This window comes from Zingiber officinale, chromosome 1B, assembly GCF_018446385.1.
Source record: "Zingiber officinale cultivar Zhangliang chromosome 1B, Zo_v1.1, whole genome shotgun sequence".
NCBI lineage: Eukaryota > Viridiplantae > Streptophyta > Magnoliopsida > Zingiberales > Zingiberaceae > Zingiber > Zingiber officinale.
The window spans coordinates 162,237,490-162,259,044 of record NC_055986.1 but is presented as its reverse complement, the minus strand read 5'-3'; the positions used below and the strand labels follow the sequence as shown (position 1 = coordinate 162,259,044).

Here is a 21,555-nt window from a genome sequence, read left to right as displayed (position 1 = left end):
TCCCCTTCTATTTCGAACGCAGATAGATCATAGCTAGAAAGAAATAGCTAGGGGAAGAGGAGGAAACCACCATGGAGTCATCAAGGCCAAAGCTCCTCTTCCTCTGCTTCATCTTCTTGGCCTCCGCTGCCTCCACCACCGCCCACATCGCCGAGTACGATGAGTACTGGGAGAAGAAGGCGGCGCTGGCCCGCGCCGCGTCCCAAGCCGCCTACAACCCCAACCCCGAGTCCGTCGCCAACACCTTCAATGCCGATGTCCACAGGTATGATGATTGTTTTTAGATTTTTCCATTAACACAGAGGATTTTTATTTTTAATTTTAATTTTGGTTAATTTCGAATCGGAAGGGAGATGGATAAGGCGGAGGTGGAGCATGCGAGCACGAACAGCACGAGGAGAGGGCTGCGCGGGAGGAAGAAGAAGGGCGGGCCGTGCGTGGCGACGAACCCGATCGACCGGTGCTGGAGGTGCCGCGGCGATTGGAACAAGAACCGGAAGCGGCTGGCGAAGTGCGCGAGGGGGTTCGGGCGGCACACCACCGGCGGGCTGGCCGGGCGGTTCTACGTCGTGACCGACCCGAGGGACGACGACATGGTGAACCCGCGGAAGGGAACTCTGCGGTGGGGCGTGATCCAGAACCGGCCGCTCTGGATCATCTTCGCCAAGGACATGATCATCCGCCTCAGCGAGGAGCTGATCGTGAACAGCAACAAGACGATCGACGGCCGCGGAGTCAACGTCCGCATCGCCAACGGCGCCGGCATCACCATCCAGTACATCCACAACGTCATCCTCCACAGCCTCCACATCCAGGACATCACGCAGGGGAACGGCGGCTTGATCCGCGACTCCGAGACGCACTACGGCCTCCGCACCCGCAGCGACGGCGACGGCATCTCCATCTTCGGCTCCACCAACATCTGGGTCGACCACGTCTCCATGTCCAACTGCGGCGACGGCCTCATCGACGCCATCATGGGCTCCACCGCCATCACCATCTCCAACTCCCACTTCACCCAGCACAACGATGTACGGACACAAACACAATTCATCGAATCGACCACAAACTAACAAAATCTCTGCTTCAGGTGATGCTGTTTGGAGCTAGCGATGCTTACTCGCCCGATGCGCTCATGCAGATCACCGTCGCCTTCAACCACTTCGGGAGAGGTCTCGTTCAGAGAATGCCAAGGTACGTATTTCTCGATCGATCGTCTTGCTCGATATATATGATCACAATTCACAAATTAATGTTCTCTGAAATAATACCGTCGGCGAAGCAGATGCCGGTGGGGATTCGTCCACGTCGTGAACAACGACTACACCCACTGGCTGATGTACGCGATCGGCGGCAGCAAGCACCCCACCATTCTCAGCCAAGGGAACCGATTCTTCGCTCCACCAAACATCCATGCCAAAGAGGTAATTAATTAATTAATTAAGAAACAAATACCTGCAGCCTCATTTTCTAAACTCGATCGTTGCAGGTGACGAAGAGAGAGTACTCGCCGGACAACGTCTGGAAGGACTGGAGCTGGAGGTCGGAAGGTGACCTGATGCGGAACGGGGCGTTCTTCGTGCCGTCGGGAAGGGACCCGGACAAGTCGACGTTCGACCAAAAGGATCTGATCAAGGCGAAGCCGGGAACGTTCGTGGCCAGGCTCACGCGCTACTCGGGCTCCCTGGACTGCGTCCGAGGCCAGCCCTGCTAAATGCATGCATCATATAATTTTAATTGTAAAACTTGTAATTGATATTTAAATGATAATTGATTTCAAAGCAAATATTTTATTACGTAAGTTAATTATCAATGAATAGAACATATATAAGACGTCTGCAAAACCATGCAACCTCCGGTTATAATTATAAAAAAGAGAGATTATTTTTTCTTAAACAGATAGAGTGCGACCATCCACTCGTTCCCGTTGTTATATCCAAAAAGCTCCGCGACTGAGATGAAGAAGGTCCTCCAATATGCCGTCCATTTAGTAGCTGAGTCCTTGCCGTAAGTAGCTTCAAAAATTGGCCTTATAGAGTTCAAATTGCAGTCCATTCTTTTAAGCCACTGTTCGCTGTAAATAAATGTTTTTTTCATATTAAGAAACGCAAATGAAGAATTAGTTCGCTGTATTTTGATCTTATAATCACCTAACCCAAATGAACTATTGGTGAATTAACACTTATGCATTGATACTGGAGGATCAAAATGTGTCATAACAACAACCAAGTTTGCAGCTTGGTAGAAATCATATCATGTCATTGTAGAAAAGCCAAAACGGATGAAGCCAATGATAGTAAACACAGAATAGTTGGAAAAATAAAAACTGCAACTAAAGGATATGTTAAATGGGAATGAGTAGAAATATATAAAATCTACCTCCAGAATGCAATGTCTACCATGAAATCCCCAAGCTGGCACTCCTAGACAAACTCTCAGAACCAAGCACTAAAGCACTAAGAGAATAATTAAGCCATGCAATATTTAGTGTGTTTTGGTTTGGGGCTATCACTACCCTTTTATATAAATCCTTAGCCCTCTCAAATAGGTTTTACCAGTTTGAGAGCCAGTTTAAAGGGTTGCCGTCATCTTTACTTTGGACTACAGTTCGATCAATTCAATTCCGTTGTCAAGCTCAGGTTAGATGGCCGTTTTCAATTAACTTTCTTTTTCCTTTTTCTATATATGAATGTCGAGGCTAAAAAAATATCCAGTGAATATCTAAAATTTTTTAGTTTTAAATTTTTTTAGCTTGAACACTATAATTCAATCCTTAAATCCTAAAGGTAAAATCTAATCGGCTTAACAACGGAGCTAAAAAAATAAACAAAAAAAATAAAAAATATTATTAGGCACCCTAAATATATACACTCTGAGCACCTAATTTTTTCAAGCTTGAAGACTATGACCCACTTCCAAAACCCTAAGGTAATATATATATATCGAATTTGTTAAAATAAAGCACAATTTAACTTTTTTTATATTTTTTAAGCTCCCAATTATGTTAATGAGATTTTAGCTTTAGGGTTTAGAGGTTGGATTATAGTATTAAGAGCAAAAAAAAAAAAACCAACCCGAAAAAATGTTTGAGGTTTGGACGGAGTATGCGCGGTAAGGTCCTTAAGGTAACATTATTAATATAAAATTTTGATATCATGTAGACTCGTCCGGATTGGACTCGGGGCGCCTAGAATTGATCCAGGCGCCCGTGTGTGAATGAGTCCATGTGCCTCGATTCTTCTCTTAAGTTTTATTTTTTGTTTTTTGTTTTGAGGTATATTATATGTATTTAAGGTTCAAAATTTTAAAATTTAGAAGTTGGATTATAATAGATTTGAGTCAATAAGATTTTCCCTTTAGGGTTCAGATTTCTCTTTTGGGTTATAGTGTTCAAGATTAAAAATTTTAGATACTCACAGGGTATATTATATGTATTTAGGGTTTAAGATTTTAAAATTTAAGGGTTCGATTATAATGGGTGCTAATAAGATTTTCCTCTAAGTCTTCCCTCTTGGGTTATAGTGTTCAAGATAAATAATTTTAGGTACTCATGAGGTATAATATATATATTTGGGATGTTTTAAGAAATTTATAATTCTTAAAAAAAAATTTAAAAAAAAAAGAGTCGGGCGCCTGGATTTGATCCAGGCGCCCCGACTAAAAATTTAAAAAAAGAAAACAACTCGAGGCGCCTGGATTAATTTCAGGCGCCTCGAAAAATTTGTTGCGAACCGTCCTGCAGTGATGTGATCAAATCAGAGAAGATGGAAAAAGAAGGGGGATGGAAGCTCTTGCTGTAAGAAGAGAAACAGACCTTCGATAACTTTGAGCACTTCCATACTAATCATTAGAGCTTCAAGAAAAATAATAAGTGGGTCAAGAAGAACTTATTGAGTCTTATGCATCATTTCTCTATACTAATCATTCAAAACACTTTACTAATGACAAGCGAGTAAATTTATTTAAGAGATGGACTCATGAACACTTGTACGAACCTGGTTTGAACATTGGTATTCTTTGTCGCATCATTGTCAAATTACACCACCTAAAATGTTTGTCAAATTTCAGGTGATCACCTACAATGTCTGGCTCAAAGAAAATGAAAAACATGCAAACAGAAATTCCCTATTTATATAGGCTCATCGTTAAACATTCAGCACTTCCATATATTGTACTGCATATAAGGGAATCAATCTTCTGAGTAGGCATATAATAGTTATTATTCTTGATTCTGGATCACTTCATATATCCAAAAATTTATTCCAGACATTAGTTTTGGTTTTAATAATTAATTAGCACCATTTTCAATTCATGACATGAGGTCAACATCTAACCAGACATTCCCAAATGGACCTTCCCAGGATGTGAAGTCAGAGATAAACTATGAAGTCAGAGATATTAGAAAATGAGCTGTTGAACTAAAATCTTAGGATCCTAAAATAATGACAGGCATTTTCAGTATGAATATTTAATAATTTCTTGAATGACAGTGGGCAAAGGCTCACAGTATTACATGCACCGTGATGCTTGTTACTTGCTTTCAAAAGAATAGTGAAATCAAAGTTTTAAGCTTAACCGTACCTTGTCCTTGCATAATGTGACCCATTGACGAGCCAATGGTTTAGCACAGTGACATCATCCTACAAAGTGAGATAAAGGTTAAAACGTTATAAGTTATCCCTGGGTTAGTTATATAGTTTGTGATCAAAATTCCATTCCGGTTATTAATTGGTAATGGCTGCAACTTAAGATTTCAGCATTGTAGGATGACTTAATGTTTTTCTAGTCAAATTAACCATGTATCTACACTGCAGATCAAAATTATATCTTTTGAGTGTAGGTGGACCAGCAATTCTGATCCTCCTGTTTGTTTTGGTAAAAGCAATCCAATTAATAACTGTGAAGGGAAACTATGGGATATTTCATATAGTAACATCTCTTAGAAATAACTAATTATAATGAGAGGAAAAAAACCTACTTTGAACTCCTCCACCTCCTCCTCCTCCTCCTCCTTGATGGAGGAAATCCATGTTGAAACATCACTAGGGGGATGACTCTGTCATAGTGAAGAAGTCCATATTGAAGAGCGTCAAGGAGGAAGATGTTATGATGTGTGGCATTTCAGAGGAGGATTTGCTGAATGGAGGAACACCACTATCAAGGAATTTGGTTTCTTGCTCTCTAAGGACTCTTGCAAATTTTAAGTTGTTGATGTTGTGTACAAGCAAAAGGAGTACCAGATCTAGAAGAGAAAAAACAAAATTTGGAAAAATAAGATTTCAAGATGGTGAAAGGGAAAGGTTGAAGAGGAAAAAAACTAGGTTTTATGGAGGAAGGGGAGGCCATGGTGACATATTAAATTTGCACCCTCCTCTTGAGGGAATTGAAGAGGGATAAAAAAACCCATTATGATACGAAGTTCAGAAAATATTGTATTATCCATTAGAAATACAAAACATGTATTTATATTCCTTAAGACATAAATAGTTCTAAAACTTAGACATAAGACTAGGTATGTCTTAAACTAAGTTGCATATAATATTTTAAATATGCTAAAATTGTGCAGCATGGTATTAATTTATTTTCTTTGTCTGTGGTCATTCACTAATTTACAAGGAAAACTTCTTAAATGCTATTAATGCACATGAAATTTTACTAGTTTCCTTCCCATTGATGTTTTGAGAATTAGGTGAGTGGTTGACACCTTTTTTCTTATTGAATCGGCTGTTCAACCGGATGAATTGAGGATTTATACACCAATGCTTAAGTCTAGACAGGTAGTGGTGGTTGTTATTTTTTTTTGGTTGATCTGGTCGGGCAAGACCTGTTCCAATAGCATTGCTTAACGGTTATAATCTTGTGGAAACATTTCTTTCTAGGTTGGTGTCCGTTAATCAAGCAGTCTAGTAACACCATCTATTCAAAGGAAATAAAGTAACATGAAACAAATTTCCTTTAATATTAGCAAAAGGAAAATATTGGTATAAAATCCAGATTTGTGTATGTGAAGGAATTAACCTGAAAATAGAGAAGTAGGTCTGCTGAAGGCATGGTTCCTCCGGTGAAGAAGTATCTTGTAATCCAGTCATCTTCATTTTTATCCTGAGTTAAGAGGGAACATTCAGGACATGACATGAAGGCTTTGGGACAAAAAAAAAACTTAGAATGCAAATAGCATTCAGCAGCAACACAGAAAATGGTTCTTTCATGTGATTAAGAAACCAAAAATATACAAACATGAAAATGATGAAATAAACATGTGAGGAATTTGATTTAAAGCAGAGTGATATTTGGTAATCTTCAAAGACTAGTCATCACAGAATGCCGAAACAAACACCAACTAATACACAAAAAGGAGTAAAGAGTACCTCAAAGTGATAAGCAAATGTTTTATGACAAAAGTGATGAATGAAAAACAAGCTATCTTCCTTCATCCACAATGATATCTTCTTAAGAAGTTCCTTATAGTTCTTCATATGCTGCAGGAATTAATGCAACAATTAACTAGTTTCAATGGGGAAAAGAAAACTAGTTAGATTACCTCAAACATTTCTATTGAGACAATTCGGTCGAACGAAGCTTCCATTTCAAAATTGCTGATGTCGGCAACAATTATTTCTACATTGGGAAGCTCAAGGTGCCTAAAGATAGTTTGGTGTAAATTTCAACTTTCATGCACAAAACTATGCATACAATTCATACAATATACTTTCATTACTTTAGAAATGACATTAACCTATCAAATCAATGGAAACTGAGAATTTCAAATTAGAGATAAAAATCAATAGAAAACAAGTAGAGCAAAAAAAAAAAAAAAAAAAAAGAAAAAGAGCTTACCTACACTGCTCTTCTATGTAAGCTTTCTGAGTAGATGAGTTGCATATTCCTGTGACCTTGCAGTTTTTGTATCTCTTTGCAACATATATTGAAAAGGAACCCCAGCCACATCCTATGTCAAGAATTTTTTGGCCATCTTTCAGTTGAGCTCTTTCACAATACAATTCTAACATTGCATTTTCGGCATCTTCCAATTTGCTTGTTTTGTCCTTGAAGTAACAACAGCTGCAACCAATGGGGAATTTAGAATTTCTAGCAACATACAGGAGTAATCAGCTATGTAAAGGAAAATAATTAAGGATCAAATGTACATATTATCAACCAGTGCTGTAATGTGTGTGACCACATTAAAGGAGGGGAAGATAAAGAACAGGGACTAGAAGACCAGTTATTGGTGAGATCGCTATCCAGAACTAATTGTCTAAGTTTGACTTGACCTTCACATTATCGATGTGGTGGATTCATGTTTGATAAATAATATGGATATATCAAATAAAGTTTAAAAAGAAGAAAAGAAAACTATAATACTTAAGTACTAAAGTTCAGACTGTGTTTTATTTAGGATGGTAGAGTTTTATCTTGTATGGACATAAGTTATAAAAAACTAACAATATTATTTTAATTCATCTCAACTAGTGTTGTAGCATGCATTGGGGTATCGAGTGTTGGCATGATATGATATTGACTGACACGATTGGCACAGTGAAAGAAGAGATATAGTAGTGCCAAGTGTCAAGTAGTATTACCCGTAATTTATCGAAACAATGCATTTTGACCAACCACTCGATACTGTACGAAATTTTAATACATGCTTTTAAACATTCCAAGATCTACTCAAATGAGCTTTAATTCTATATTACCCTTCTGCTTAGCCTGCTTACTTTCAAATATAAGCGTCAATTGAAACTTTGTCAAATTGAGAGTAAAACTAGATAGAATCAATTGAATTCTTGTAAAATTAGATTGATTTGGAGAAACTTAGCTGATCTAACCAATTTTCCCCCTGCCATAGCTTGAACTGTAACTAAAATAAATTTGAGCAAAAGATAGTCTTTGTCACTCATTTGAATTCTGGCTTAAATCACTCAACGTTGTTGACAGCCAACCTTTCTGTTGCTTACGAGCCTACTAGTTAGACTAACCACCTCATTGGCCTCTCTCTTGGCTAATATTAATCCACAAAGGTTATTACCAATAATGCAATACCTCTCTCAATCAATAGTAGCCTTAAAACCCCATCCCTACTACATATTACTAATTTAGTGAATATTAACAACTTTATGCTAATATATCTTAGTAATTATTTTGATATATTATAACAGAGTCAGATATCACTAAACTGGTAATAATAATAATATTTGTGATTATGATGATTTTTTTTTGCTAATAATTAATTTGCTAATTCTACTATTTGTTGTTCAAAATATGTTGTCTGTAATGATGTATTAATGAAACACAATATACATTTTCATTATGATTAAAAACCGTTTGCTATCTCAAATATAGAATTATTTTATCTTTACTTTTATGGTTTTTTTCTTAACAATTCAATCTCTATGCTACCAATTTGATACAATGACACATTCTTTGATCATCTGATCCTAACACTGATATTGATTTGACAAGCATGATACATTCATATATACATAAAAAACAACTAAGTATGAAGATGAGCAACAAAAACTCATTAAATATTTTTCAACATAAATAGAGTCAAAATGAGTATTAAATTAGAGGTATTACTCATTTAGATATGTAGAAAGATCATCGTTCAGCTTTAGCACCATGTGGTGTAGGGCTTTAGAGAATGGACAGTTAAAAAACTGTTTTGGATGATAAACCATAAACTTTTAAAAAAGAAGCAGAGTATCAGAAACAATGGAATAAATCAATGAAGGTGTACTCCCCATCAGGCAGAAAATTCTAGTTCTGATTTACTGCTGATATCATCCTAGGACATCAAGTGGCCCTGTGTTGGAGTGTATACTAAAAGTCTAGCTTTTGTATAAACATTTATAAGAATCACATTGGTCAAGTGTCTACATTTGTATATACCAAATGTAGATGTTCAATTAATTTATATTGTAGATAACATAGTGTGTGGTGTCACACACAGAAGATCATGTTATCGGTTCTTTATAAATTAAAAACAGTAGCTCACGACCAAGATGGAAAGGAACAAACCATTGGAAGGTCGTAGTGTAATTAGGTATTAGTTTATCTTAACTATATAATTACACTAGTACACTTAGAGTGTATTGAGCAAGACCATTTAGGGGTCGTTTCTTTTATACTGACTTTATAAAGGAACAAAAGACCTCAGTTATTATGGAAGTGTGTGCTCTTAATCCTAATATAATAACAAGCATATATATTTGATATTTATTTCTTTAATTTATCAATGGGTGATATTTAGTTCGATAAATCAATAAGCCCGATAAGTTGGGAAATGATATCACTTATAGTGTGTGTTGTTGATTATAGAAGGAAACTGTGTCCTAGTGATCTAGGTTGATAATGTCCCCAAGAGGAGCTCATAAAGATTGTCATGTTAAACCCTGCAGGTGGACTTAGTCCGACATGACGATAAGGTTGAGTGGTACTACTCTTGGACTAAGATATTAATTAAATGAGTTGTCAGTAACTCACTTAATTAGTGGACATTCGACATCTTAAACACAGGGAGACTAACACACTCATAATAAGAAGGAGCCCAAAAATGTAATTTGGGATTGGTGCGGTAGTTCAATAATAGTTCTTTAGTGGAATGAATTATTATTGATGGAATTAAGTTGTGTGTTCGGGGCGAACACGGGAAGCTTAATTTCATCGGGAGACCAAAATCAATTCCTCCTCTCGGTCCCTATCGTAGCCTCTTGTATATAGAGATTTATACCCACCACATACCCACCTTCTTACCCAATGGGGCCGGCCAAGCTAGCTTGGAACCCAAGCTAGGGCCGGCCAGCCAAAGCTTGGAGCCCAAGCTTAGGTGGTCGACCACATCAATAAAGGGATTTTTATTAAAATTATTTCTTATGTGGATATCATGATTTTAAAAGAGAGTTTGAAATTTAAATCTTTCCTTTTATAGTTTTCTACAAAAGATTAAGAAAAGATTTGAAATCTTTCCTTATTTGTAGATTGAAAGGAGATTTTAATTTTGAGAAAACTTTCTTTTTTAACCATGATCATAATTTAAAAGAGAGTTTTAAAAATTAAATATTCTCTTTTATTAGTTTCTACAAAAGATTAAGAAAAGATTTGATATCTTTCCTTATTTGTAGATTGAAAAGAGATTTTAATTTTTAGAGATAACTTTCCTTTTTGAAAATTATCCACATGTTTAAAAGAAAGATTTTAATTTATAAAATTTTCTTTTTATAATCCACCATGAAGGGAAAAATTATTGGAGAAATTGTTTATAAATTTTCGGAAACAAATTAGGAAGTTTTAATTTTTGTTTTAATTAAAACTCTCCTTGTTTTGGGGAAATAAGTGGCCGGCCATTGAAATTGAAAAAAGGAATTGTTTTTAAATCAATTAAAATTTCTTTTTCATGGCAAAGGAATTAAGGAAGTTTTTATTAAAATTTCCTTATTTGCCAAGACCAAAAAATATAAAAGAGGGGGTAGAAGTGCCTTCATGGCTAACAACTCTATTCTTTTCTTCCTCTCTTTTTCTCCTTGGTGTGGCCGGCCCTTAGAGGTTCTCCCTCTCCTCCTCTCTTCTTCTCTAGTGGCCGGTTTTATCCCCTCTTGGAGCTCTTGATGGTGGTCGGTTCAAGCTAGGAGAAGGAGAGAAAGGAGGTTTTGTTTCTTGCATCCCTTGGAGCTTGGTGGTGGTGGCCGGACCTCTACTTCTCATGGAGAATTCTTGGTGGCCGAATCTAGCTTGGAGAAGAAGGAGCTTGGTGGTTCTCGTCTCGGAAGATCGTTGCCCACACAACGTCTGAGATAAGAAGAGGAATACGGTAGAAGATCAAGAGGTTATTTTGCTTACAAAGAAAGGTATAACTAGTAATTGTTTTCCGCATCATACTAGTTTTTCTTTGTATAGTTATTTATGGAAATACCAAACACAAGAGGCATATGATTCTAGAGTTTTCGAAATAGTTTTTTCGAGTTTGTGTTTTCTTCTTTTTCAAATTTGTGATTCGATTGTTCTTTTTGGTTAACCTAGAGTTATTTAAGGAAATAAATATTAGCTTTCCTTAAAAGACTTTGCCTAGGCGGTGGTGGTTGCTCCCATATCCAAGAAGGTCATGTGTCTTGCCATGCAGTCCTGGAAGTCAATTTTGGAAATTAATATTTATGGAATTAATAACTTAGGTAGATTTGAATCAATAGTGTTAAGTTCCGCTTGCGATTCAAATCTAAACCATTAAGAACAGATAAGTTAAATTTGGAATTAATGATGTTAAGTTCCGTCTGTGATTCCTAATTTAACTTCTAAAGAACACAATAGGTTATTTAATGAAAGGTTCGACACTTGTACAAAAAAATTTTGTACAATGGAACCGGTACGTTTTCTTAGGACTAACCAACACCCTGATGCTTTAAAAATTGGTCTTCTTGTTAAATTTGAAGTAGAAAAGCTATAGCTTAGAGAAATGACCAACCTGTACTTTAAATTCTGTCCAAGCACCAACTTGAAAAATGAGGTGGGTAACTCATAGTGTTGGGATTTGGCTTTATCAGTTTCCACAGCTATAGGCATATCTTCAAGAGCTGTTGAAGATATACAAGATCAGAACATTACCACAACTGACAAATGAAACTACTTATATAGTAAATTAGTGGAAACAGTGCAACTTAAGAAAGACAAAAAGGTAGTCTGAGTAGTCTGTCATGATCAGGTCAGTTATAAATAAGTACCATGGTGAATAGGGTGGTTTGAGTTTACAAAAAAAAAAACAACCAGAATGCAAGGGCCTCTTGCAACAGATTGCACTTTGGATGTGTTCATTGCATCACAAAAATCGTATATTTCTAGGTGAAACAACGATGGAAGACACATATTCAAGGAGACAACACATTTCACACAGAACTCTGAATCTAAGACTAGAGCACTAAAATTGTGCTAGGAGAACGAAAATGGAGATGACTAAAGAAACTAGTAAAGTATTGATGGAAATAGAATCAATACAAGAACAAAAACATAATAATTCACTAGCTCAAGTGGGAAAGATACAATGGAGAGAGCCAATGCTACACCTTTAGCTATGCTAAAAGAAAATCTCACTAAACTGCAGAAAGTTTGAATGATATAGAATTCATACTTTGACAGACCACAATCAATTTTTTTTTTTTTGAACAATTCTACTTCACAAAATCAAATCTTCAAAGTTCTCTTGAAGGTAAGAACAGAAACGAATATTTTGGAAATCAGAACATCAAAAAAATTTGGGAAATGTTCGAAATTTTCGCTCTTGCAGTCCAAGACGACGACGGCTGAATTACATGATTAAAACGAAATGAAGTGATAAGGCCAGCAGCAAGCATGGGCTTGAGCCTTACCCTGCTTGAACCGGAGGAGTTCCGCTAGCTGGAGCTCGGCGGAGGGTTGGTAGCCGAGGCGGAGGCGGCCTGCGAGGAGTAGCCGCGTCAGCCTCCTGACCAATGCATCCGGGAGGAGGTTTCTCTCCAGCGCAGCCAGCCCCGCCCGCACCGCTGCTTCGTAGGGCATCCGAACTATCGCCTCCATACTCTCTCTCTCTCTCTCTCTCTCTCTTCTCGAGCTCTCGTCCCCTTTCTTAACTCTAAGCACCGACAGGCACGGCACCGCACCGCACCGCACCGGACCATTTCGGTGTCGTGGGCGCCACAGCTCGTGCACGTGATATTTATAACATGGCTTGATTTGAATTGATTGCACTTTTAAAATGTGCTCCTCGAAGTTTAGCAATTACCATTCTTAAATTTTTTTTATCCTTTGGATTAAGTAAAAACTTGGGAATAGTTAACTTTGATTTAGAGTTATGATTCTCGCATCGAAACTCCTCAGCGAAAACTCAGCGCGACTGAGTTGGCACCTTGCGTGGCTATGTCCACGTTAGCGAACCCCACATTAAAATTTCGCGGACATGACTTCCTCTTTCACGCTTGTTCTCTAACTCTCCTCCTCCTCCTCCTCCTCCTTCCTCTTTCGCTATGGATCCTGCCCCACGGGGTTATCTCGGCTGGTAAAGGCGTGGAAGTTTGCCACTGAGAACATGGGTTCGAGTCCGAAGGGCAACGGGGATTTATTCCCTATCCCTGTGCAAAAAAAGTCTCGGCCCACTGCGTACTTGCCACCGAGCTACCGTGATTTACCTCCCTCGTGATGACCCTGGGCAGGGTGCGGCGGGGGCCCTGAGGGCGAGAGTTTCGCCTTTTTGCCACTCTTTCGCTATGGATCCTGCTGTGCCCTAACTCTAGCTCCCGAGCCGCTTCTTCCTTCCCCTTCGAGAAGAGAGGAGCGAAGCCTGTCCCCTTCGTGCCCTACTCCTCCTTCCTCTTTCGCGAAAGATCCCGTCGTGCCCTAACTCTAGCTCCCGAGCTGCTTCTTCCTTCCCCTTCGAGAAGAGAGGAGTGAAGACCGTCCCCTTCGTGCCCTAACTTCTTCGGTCGCAGCCTTGCGTTCTCCTTTCTCTTCCTCCCAGTGAGGCGAGCCACTTCTTCCCTCCCGTTCTCGAAGAGAGGATCGAAGCCCGTCCATCCAAAAAAATACAGTGAGGTTTATTTTCGCAATTCGTATTTTTGCTTCATTTGCATGCCCTAACTCCTTCTTCCCTCTCCCTTCCCTTTTGCGTTTTTGCTTCATTTGCATTTCTCCCTCCCCTGCCCTAACTCCTTCTTCTTCTTCCCTATCCCTTCCAAGGAGTCGAAGCCCTCACCTAGCTACGGGGTCAAGTTATAGCACCAGTAGACAAGGAGCTCTGAGTTTGAGCACCAACAAGTTATAACACATCAAGTTTTGTGGTGGTGTGTGAAATCAGGCTTGGCACTACTTTGTCGGTCGCAACTTTGGTAACCCACTTTTTCTTTTCATATCTGCACTTCTCCAATTCGATTTCAACAATCGATTTTGTGCTTGATTAAAAAAATAACAAAATTGAAGGGGATTTGATTTTTACATCCGCTGATCGCTAGATTTCCAGCCTAAATAGCTTAACTATATGCTCTTTTTTTGTTAATGCTTATAAGTGATTTTTTTTTTTTTGAATTTTATTTCTGATTCTAATAAGTTAGTCTACTGTTTGCTTGAATTTTGTTCATGCTCATAGTTGTATGCTTGCAATTAGTCTACTATTTGCAAATTATATGAACCGGGTGAAGAATTGAAGGTCATTTAGGTATATATTTTTTTTAGCTTTTTTTTTTGTTTTTCTCAACTTTGTTTCATGTTTTTTGATTTTGTCTATGTTTTTTATTTATTTTTGGGCTTGCATTTTTTTTTAATAAATGTAGGTGAAGAAAGTATCATGAAAGAAGGAAAAATTGATTCAAATGAGATAACGGATAATAATGACCACGTAGATCAAGACCCATCTCCATCTAGTGTAAATGAAGTCAAGCTCCCTGAGATTGGAATGACTTTTTTATCTGAAGAAGAAGTTCATACTTTTTATAATTCCTATGCTTAGAATATTGGTTTCAGTATTTGCAAATTAGGTGGTAGAAATGGAGATGATGGAAAGCAAAAATATTTCTCTATTGGATGTGCCAAAAATGATAGAAAAGTATCTCAAGCAAAAAATGTTTTATACCCTCGACTTTCTACTAAGACGAATTGCAAAGCTAAGATTAATGTTGTTATTCGAAATGATGGAAACTTTGTGATAACTAGTGTATGCCTTGATCATAATCATATCTTGAGTCCTGGAAAGTCATGACAGTTTAGATGTAATAAAGTATTGGATTCAGCTACAAAGGGAAAATTAGAGTTAAATGATTAAGCTGGAATAACTTTAAACAAAAGTTTTCAATTATTTGTAGTTGAGACTGGAGGCTACGAGAATTTAGCATTTGATGAGAGAAAGTGTAGAAATTATATTTCATAAGCTAGAAGGTCGAGGTTAGGGGATGGAGATGCTAAAGCTTTGAGTAATTATTTTTGTCGCATGCAAAGTATGAACTCAAACTTTTTTTATGTGCTTGATTTAGATGGGGAATCTCGAATAAGAAATATTTTTTGGGTAGATGCAAGATGTAGGGCTACGTATGAATACCTTTCTAATGTCATGACTTTTGATACAACCTATTTGACTAATAGTTATGACATGCCATTTGCTCCATTTATTGGGATGAATCATCATGGTCAATCTATTTTGCTAGGATGTGGATTATTATCAAGTGAAGACTTATCAACTTTCATATGGTTGTTCAATCTTGGTTAACATGTATGCTTGGACATGCTCCAAAGGCTATAATCACATACCAATGTCAGGCCATGACAATTGTAATTGAAGAGGTATTTTTGACTTCTCATCATCGTCTGTGTCTTTAGCATATCATGAAAAAACTTCCAGCAAAATTAGGTGGTCATGCTCAATACAAAACGATAAAGAAACAATTGAAGAACATTGTTTATAACTTGCTTATAGTTGATGAGTGTGATGAAAATTGGTTGAAAATGATTGAGGAGTTTAATTTGGAGAACAATGATTGGTTGAAATCTTTGCATAAAGAACGGAATAGGTGGATACCTATATATGTTAAAGATAAGTTTTGGACAGGTATGGCCACATCTCAAAGAAGTGAAAGTATGAACATATTTTTTGATGACTACATTCATTCTAAAACATCCTTGAAGCAATTTGTTGAGCAGTATGATAGTGCTTTGAAGAAGAAGATTTAGAATGAAAAGTATTTAGATTTTATTTCTTTTAATTCTATCATGACAGTTATTTTTGGTTATCCTATTGAAAGATAATTTCAAAATTTTTACACAAACAACTTATTTAAGTTGTTCCAAGATGAAATAAGAGGATTGATGTTTTGCAATGCCTCTTTGTTGAAAGAAGAAGGGACAACTTTAGTATTTGAAGTAGTAGAAACTATGTTGGGAAAGAATGGAGAACTTGTAAGAGAAGTTTCCTTTAGGGTACATTATACGGATTTACATTGCCAATTGAAATATGTGTGCCGTCTATTTGAGTTTCATGGAATTTTATGTAGGTATGTGAACAATGTGTTGATAAGAATGAAGGTGATTGAGATTCCTATGAATTATATTATAAATCGATGACGCAAAGATATTAAGCGTGGGTATCAAAGTATCAGTAGCATCTATGATGATTATGGTTGTGGTGGAGAAATACATCAGTATAATATTCTCACTCCATTGATACAACTTGGCGCAAAAAATGACAACAGTTGTTCTGTTTTAGTGGAAATTTTGAAAGACACGAAGGAAATAGTGATTGCTATTGTTCTTGACCATTCAAGGGCTGAACAATTGAAAGAAGTATCTACATCCGGTGCAAAAGCGATACATTCTCCATTAAAAGTAAGATCTCGAGGTCATCCACTCACAAAGAGAAAACAATCTAAGATTGAACAAATTTTGAAGAAATCAATTGCAAAGGCCCGAAAGAAGGTAAATGATGCATATAATAGATACCTAAAATAATTGTGTGATCTTATTTTAGCTAGTTTAATTTTTTTTTCTACGATATATGACGGGTTGAAATCACTGCAAGGAGTTGTTGGTTCTGAAGTTTGTTATGAAACTACTGTATGACGTGCATTATGGATTGGTGGCTGAGCTCATCATAAGTAACTGTGGTGTATCTCAATTTGATGTCATTGTTGTTGCATGTGGCAGGTGTTTCCTTTCCTTGTGACAGATTATAATTATTTATGCAACATTGCTTGGAATGATTTTTAATGTTTCTGCTTTTTGGATGCCATACTCTCTTCATGGATTTGACAGTATTATCCACCACAGTGGAAAACATACTAATAAAATGATGATATGTAATTGACATCAACAACCTTATTTCGAGTTTTGTAGAGCTTGTACCTTAAGCCAATACACCTTTTGTTCGTTGAGTTATTTCTATGTGTTCATTGTGCTTTCCAAGTGTAGTTAAAGATTTTGTGCATTCATATTGATATTGCTTGTAGTCTAAGTCAATATCAATTTGCATATTGTGTGCAATCATATATTTCCCATTTGCAAGTATTTGGCAGTGTTATACACTGCCTATCTCATTACTATATATTAGTTAAATTTTACTTTGTTATATGTTATATTTTATGGATCATCATAATGTATATTTTTGTACTTAGATATGTAATTTTATGCTGAAGTTATACACGTTTTACTTCCAACCTTGTAGTGGTGGAACAATTGCTGGGCTTTCTCTGGGATCAAACCAGATGCTTTATTTTATGTATGATCGGCATGCTGAAATCTTTTGTCCAACTAGTTTAACTGGCAGGATGAGTTCAGTTTGATTCTACAAATTTACTCTGCAGAACTAATAGACCAGACTGTTCACCCTCTCAGTTTGACTGGCCAACTGGCGCAATACTTACTCCCTGGAGATATATAGACATATTTTTATGTAACAGGCACACAATTATAGTCTATAAATTACAAGTTGCCAGTGAATGATTATACTGATTCCTTAAGTATATTGAATCATTGTAAAAATATTATTTTCTAGCCATCATTTTTAATATAGAAACTGATATCTATAGTTAAATATCACTGATAATTCTTCCAGTTAAATGTTGGTTTCTGTTTTCCTTTTGCATAATTGCTATCCTCTAGCCGACTCTTTCAATTTGCAGCTCACAATCCTGAGTGAAATTCTGCTGGAGCTACTATGATATATAAAGGGTTGAATCTGCTGCAGGGAGTTGCTGGTTCTGAAGCTTTTTCTAAAGCTGTTGTATGACCCACATGCTGATTTAGAACTTGAATTGATGGCTGAGCTCATATGTACCTGAAGCCTAGTTCATTGTTATTTTTTTTGGTATAATTGCTGAGCTCATATGTATAAATATCTGAAGTCTTTTTAGATTTAGAGATATTTTGATGGAATTAGCATAGCTTACTTATAATGTGAAACAATTATTCTAGCTTCTATGGAATTGGCATAGCTTCTTTGGAATTGGTAATTTTTATTTAGCATAATTTCTATTAGCTAATATTCATTCTAATTTCTATGGAATTGGTGGCCGGTAAGTTTCTAAAGCTTCCACATCTAAACATACTTAGAAAAGCTGATGATATCTTCCAAGAGAAAGGTTCATTCATTTAGTGTATATAGTGCCTTTGTAGTATGTTGCAAAACAAAGCTAATGCTTCTATGAGTAGAAGATAGCATATAGTGCCTTTAGATCATTGATGCAGAAGACTACATCACAAAGAACAACAGAGAAATAACAATAGGAAACTGAAAAAAAGAATCATAGCTGAAAAATTAAGGAGGGAAAGTAGGCGTCTAAAACATATTAGCCAACACAAAAATGAAACCAAAAGGCAAATCATTTCGTTGTCACGCCATCTTCTCCTTATGGGCTCATCTCTTGATTCATATATTATGAAAATAAAATCAGTGTATAGTTATCAAACTGGTAACCCTTCCTTTAAGATAATTGCAGATTATCAGTGCATTCAATGAATGAAAGTGCAGCTTTACATTCTTAAGAAACTGTTGCATCAAACAAGCCCTTCCATAGAGATGTTGTCCAGGAAGATCTTATCATAGTGGATAGTTATCGATCTCCTTCAAGTAATTAGCATCCACTGTGAAAACATGATGGTTCTACTACTTCACCTAGGTAAAGTTTTTCCTTGGATGATTTCTAAAACGAACCACAATATTAGTATAAACATCACATAAATTATACAATATGTCTTTTTCTCAAATCAATGGCATCACATAGATATCATCAATGAAAAGTAAACTTTACTAGCCAGAAAGAGCAAAACAGAGAGGGCTAATAGAAGTAAAGAAGATAGAGACGGTTTTCTTTTTAGGTGACCAAATATTTATTGAAATAAAAACATTTCAATTAGAGATAAACTAAGTTTGCGTCTAGAATTATAAACATTTAGCCAATTATATTACAACACAAACATTACTTAATACTAACTAAACATATGAACTAACAACTCAATTTGGATTACGGCTAAGAGAATCAAGTTCACCATTACTAATATCCAAATGAATTTTGGTACATTGATTATTCTTGGATTATGTCCATGAGAAACATGGTGTTCACTTTCAATTTTGTAGGATGAACTAGTATCCGTTGTCACCCACTTTTGCCATCCATATTGCCCACATCTGTAATAGTATCTTCCAGGATTTTTAGTTGATTTAGAAACACGCACCATGGTTCTTTCTCCGCATTCCCTACATGTTACATGTTGAAATCTCGTATTGTCGATATTGTTGTAACTTGATTCAGCCATGAAATAACAACCTAATAAAAAGGTAAATCATTAATGCCTTTTGGCTATTAGCAATCACAAGGAGCAGTGAATTTGAAGGTAAATCCACATATTCAAATATTATGTCCAATTCATAACATAAATGCTGAACTACTTTGTTTAGAGTTTATATTGAAGAAAAAACTTTCATTTCACATTATTACCAAAGATATATTTTTTCCTTTAATATTGATAAATCTGTAGCATTTTTCAAGAACCTAGGCATTTTAAGAACCTGAACATTTTAAGAAGCTAAACTTGAACATTATAAGAACATGAACCTAAACATTTTAAGAACTTGAACATTATAAGAACCTAAATATTTTCTTTCTGCTGCTTGATGCACAAATCCCACCTACCAGTAAAACTCAAAGACACTCCATAACTAAACAAATAGATAGGTTCTTCAAGAACCTGAACATTTTAATCTCACCTACCAAACCATGGAAGTGTCGAAGAAGAAGAAGAAACAGAATAGAAGTTGATTACCTCAAAGAGTGCTCAAACTCAAAGCTCCCTGTCTACTGGTGCTATAACTTGACCCCGTAGCTAGGTGAGGGCTTCGACTCCTTGGAAGGGATAGGGAAGAAGAAGAAGGAGTTAGGACAAGGGAGGGAGAAACACAAATGAAGCAAAAACGCAAAAGGGAAGGGAGAGGGAAGAAGGAGTTAGGGCATGCAAATGAAGCAAAAATGCGAACTACGAACATAAACCTCACTGTTTTTTTTGGATGGACATGCTTCGATCCTCTCTTCGAGAATGGGAGGGAAGAAGCGGCTCACCTCACTGGGAGGAAGAGAAAGGAGAACGCGAGGCTGCGACCGAAGAAGCTAGGGCACGAAGGGGACGGTCTTCGCTCCTCTCTTCTCGAAGGGGAAGGAAGAAGCGGCTCGGGAGCTAGAGTTATGGCACGCCAGGATCTTTCGCGAAAGAGGAAGGAGGAGTAGAGCACGAAGGGGACGGGCTTCGCTCCTCTCTTCTCGAAGGGGAAGGAAGAAGCGGCTCGGGAGCTAGAGTTAGGGCACGACAGGATCCATCGTGAAAGAGGAAGGAGGAGGAGGAGAGTTAGGGCACGGGCGTGAAAGAGGAAGCCATGCCCGTGAAATTTTTATGTGGGGTTCACTGACGTGGACGTGGCCACACAAGGTGCCAACTCAGTCGCGATGAGTTTTCGCTGAGGAGTTTCGCTGTGAGAATCATAACTCCTTTGATTTATTTGCATAATAGAAAATCAGACCGTCTTTCGAATTTGAAAAACAAAAAAGGGGCTAAACTGATAATAGGAAGAAGGGGGTAATTTCAAATTTACCTGAATTTCCAATCTGTTCGCTGAAGGCATGGGAGAGAAACACGTTTCCCTTAAAATAACCACACAAAAGTAGGCAGACGCCTAAAAAGTTTTAAAATGCTATATATATATATATATATATATATATATATATATATATATATCAGTATTGATATTATACGCGCCCTCTTTTGCGCTCTTGTGCGCGTCAAAGCCAGGTGGATATATTTTTTTTCCACCTCTCATATTTTTTAACCACGTCATTTTATTTTTTCCTTTCCTTTTCTAAAACCTAACTTTTCCTCGACCTCGCCTCTGTGTTCCCCGCCACGCCGTTTCCTCGCCTCGCCTCTGTGTTCCCCGCGACGCCGTGCTCTGCGATCCTCGCTCGCGACGCACCTAACTTTTCCTCGGCTCGCCTCGCCTCTGTGTTCCTCAGCGTTCCTCGCCGCGACGCCGTGCTCTACGTTTCCCGTTGCCGCGAGGCTGTGCTCTACGATCCTCGCTCGCAACGCCAACCCTACAGCCATCTATCGTTGCTGCTGTCGTCGTTTGTCGAGAGCCGCCGACGCCGACCCGTCGCCACGAGGCCATCCCTACCACCGTCCCTCTCTGTGAGAACCCTCCCTATTTTTGCTATTTGCATTTTAAGTTTCCTTCCTGAATCATCCCCTAATCACTCTGTTGAAACAATCCAACCAGCTAGCATCGACTTTTGCATTGTGATGTTGCTTGTACTCAGTTAACCATCATTCTCCTGCGACATTAGGTTTCTAAATCCCTTCTTTGTTGTTGCCTTGAGCAATGCGATTATAGGTCTAGCAGTGATTGATAACTATGATTATGCATTTTTTTTCCTGTATTTAGTTGCTTTTTGAGCTACTATCAATTTCATTGTCACTCTTTCCATCTTGTGGTACTTTGATAGGTTACCTTTTGTCCAATTTTGAACATATTGCTACCCAATTCTTTTCTATTTCTCTTTTCTTGTACTT

General features: G+C 37.4%; 2 protein-coding genes and 1 long non-coding RNA gene across 6 annotated transcripts; 1 reads left to right on the top strand and 2 right to left on the bottom strand.

Moving 5' to 3' along the window:
* Nucleotides 1-71: 71 nt before the first annotated feature.
* On the top strand, nucleotides 72-1,787 carry LOC122044053 (pectate lyase-like). The gene is made up of 5 exons (XM_042604600.1): nucleotides 72-265; nucleotides 350-1,031; nucleotides 1,091-1,194; nucleotides 1,286-1,424; nucleotides 1,490-1,787. Exons 1-5 carry the CDS (start codon nucleotides 72-74, stop codon nucleotides 1,712-1,714), a joined length of 1,344 nt encoding a protein of 447 aa, XP_042460534.1. The 3' UTR covers nucleotides 1,715-1,787.
* Nucleotides 1,771-12,650, bottom strand: LOC121987335 ((S)-coclaurine N-methyltransferase-like). 3 transcript variants are annotated; one of them, XM_042541188.1, is made up of 9 exons: nucleotides 12,357-12,649; nucleotides 11,459-11,567; nucleotides 6,838-7,062; nucleotides 6,542-6,641; nucleotides 6,369-6,479; nucleotides 6,019-6,102; nucleotides 4,582-4,640; nucleotides 3,996-4,045; nucleotides 1,833-2,074 (listed from the first exon to the last, which is right to left on the bottom strand). In XM_042541188.1, exons 1-9 carry the CDS (start codon nucleotides 12,541-12,543, stop codon nucleotides 2,040-2,042), a joined length of 960 nt encoding a protein of 319 aa, XP_042397122.1. In that variant the 5' UTR covers nucleotides 12,544-12,649; the 3' UTR covers nucleotides 1,833-2,039. The 3 variants fall into 3 exon arrangements, with proteins under 3 accessions (XP_042397117.1, XP_042397122.1, XP_042397126.1); XM_042541183.1 differs by lacking the exon at nucleotides 3,996-4,045 and having other exon boundaries at nucleotides 1,771-2,074; nucleotides 12,357-12,650; XM_042541192.1 differs by lacking the exons at nucleotides 1,833-2,074; nucleotides 3,996-4,045; nucleotides 4,582-4,640 and adding an exon at nucleotides 5,735-5,824 and having other exon boundaries at nucleotides 12,357-12,648.
* Nucleotides 12,651-18,230: 5,580 nt separating this feature from the next.
* On the bottom strand, nucleotides 18,231-20,371 carry LOC121987323. 2 transcript variants are annotated; one of them, XR_006113502.1, is made up of 3 exons: nucleotides 19,991-20,371; nucleotides 19,762-19,841; nucleotides 18,231-19,265 (listed from the first exon to the last, which is right to left on the bottom strand). It is a non-coding gene; the product is annotated as an uncharacterized LOC121987323 (long non-coding RNA). The 2 variants fall into 2 exon arrangements; XR_006113494.1 differs by having other exon boundaries at nucleotides 20,055-20,369.
* Nucleotides 20,372-21,555: the final 1,184 nt, after the last annotated feature.

What these genes read in the sequence shown, in the direction of transcription:
- LOC122044053 (XM_042604600.1), top strand. Translation starts at nt 72, where the DNA reads ATGGAGTCATCAAGGCCAAAGCTCCTCTTCCTCTGCTTCATCTTCTTG. An exon ending in ACTTCACCCAGCACAACGAT is followed by an intron (nt 1,032 to 1,090) that starts GTACGGACACAA and finishes TCTCTGCTTCAG; the next exon opens with GTGATGCTGTTTGGAGCTAG. An exon ending in CAAACATCCATGCCAAAGAG is followed by an intron (nt 1,425 to 1,489) that starts GTAATTAATTAA and finishes CGATCGTTGCAG; the next exon opens with GTGACGAAGAGAGAGTACTC.
- LOC121987335 (XM_042541183.1), bottom strand. Translation starts at nt 12,543, where the DNA reads ATGGAGGCGATAGTTCGGATGCCCTACGAAGCAGCGGTGCGGGCGGGG. An exon ending in TACATAGAAGAGCAGTGTAG is followed by an intron (nt 6,642 to 6,837) that starts GTAAGCTCTTTT and finishes AACTATCTTTAG; the next exon opens with GCACCTTGAGCTTCCCAATG. An exon ending in ACCTACTTCTCTATTTTCAG is followed by an intron (nt 4,641 to 6,018) that starts GTTAATTCCTTC and finishes CTCACTTTGTAG; the next exon opens with GATGATGTCACTGTGCTAAA.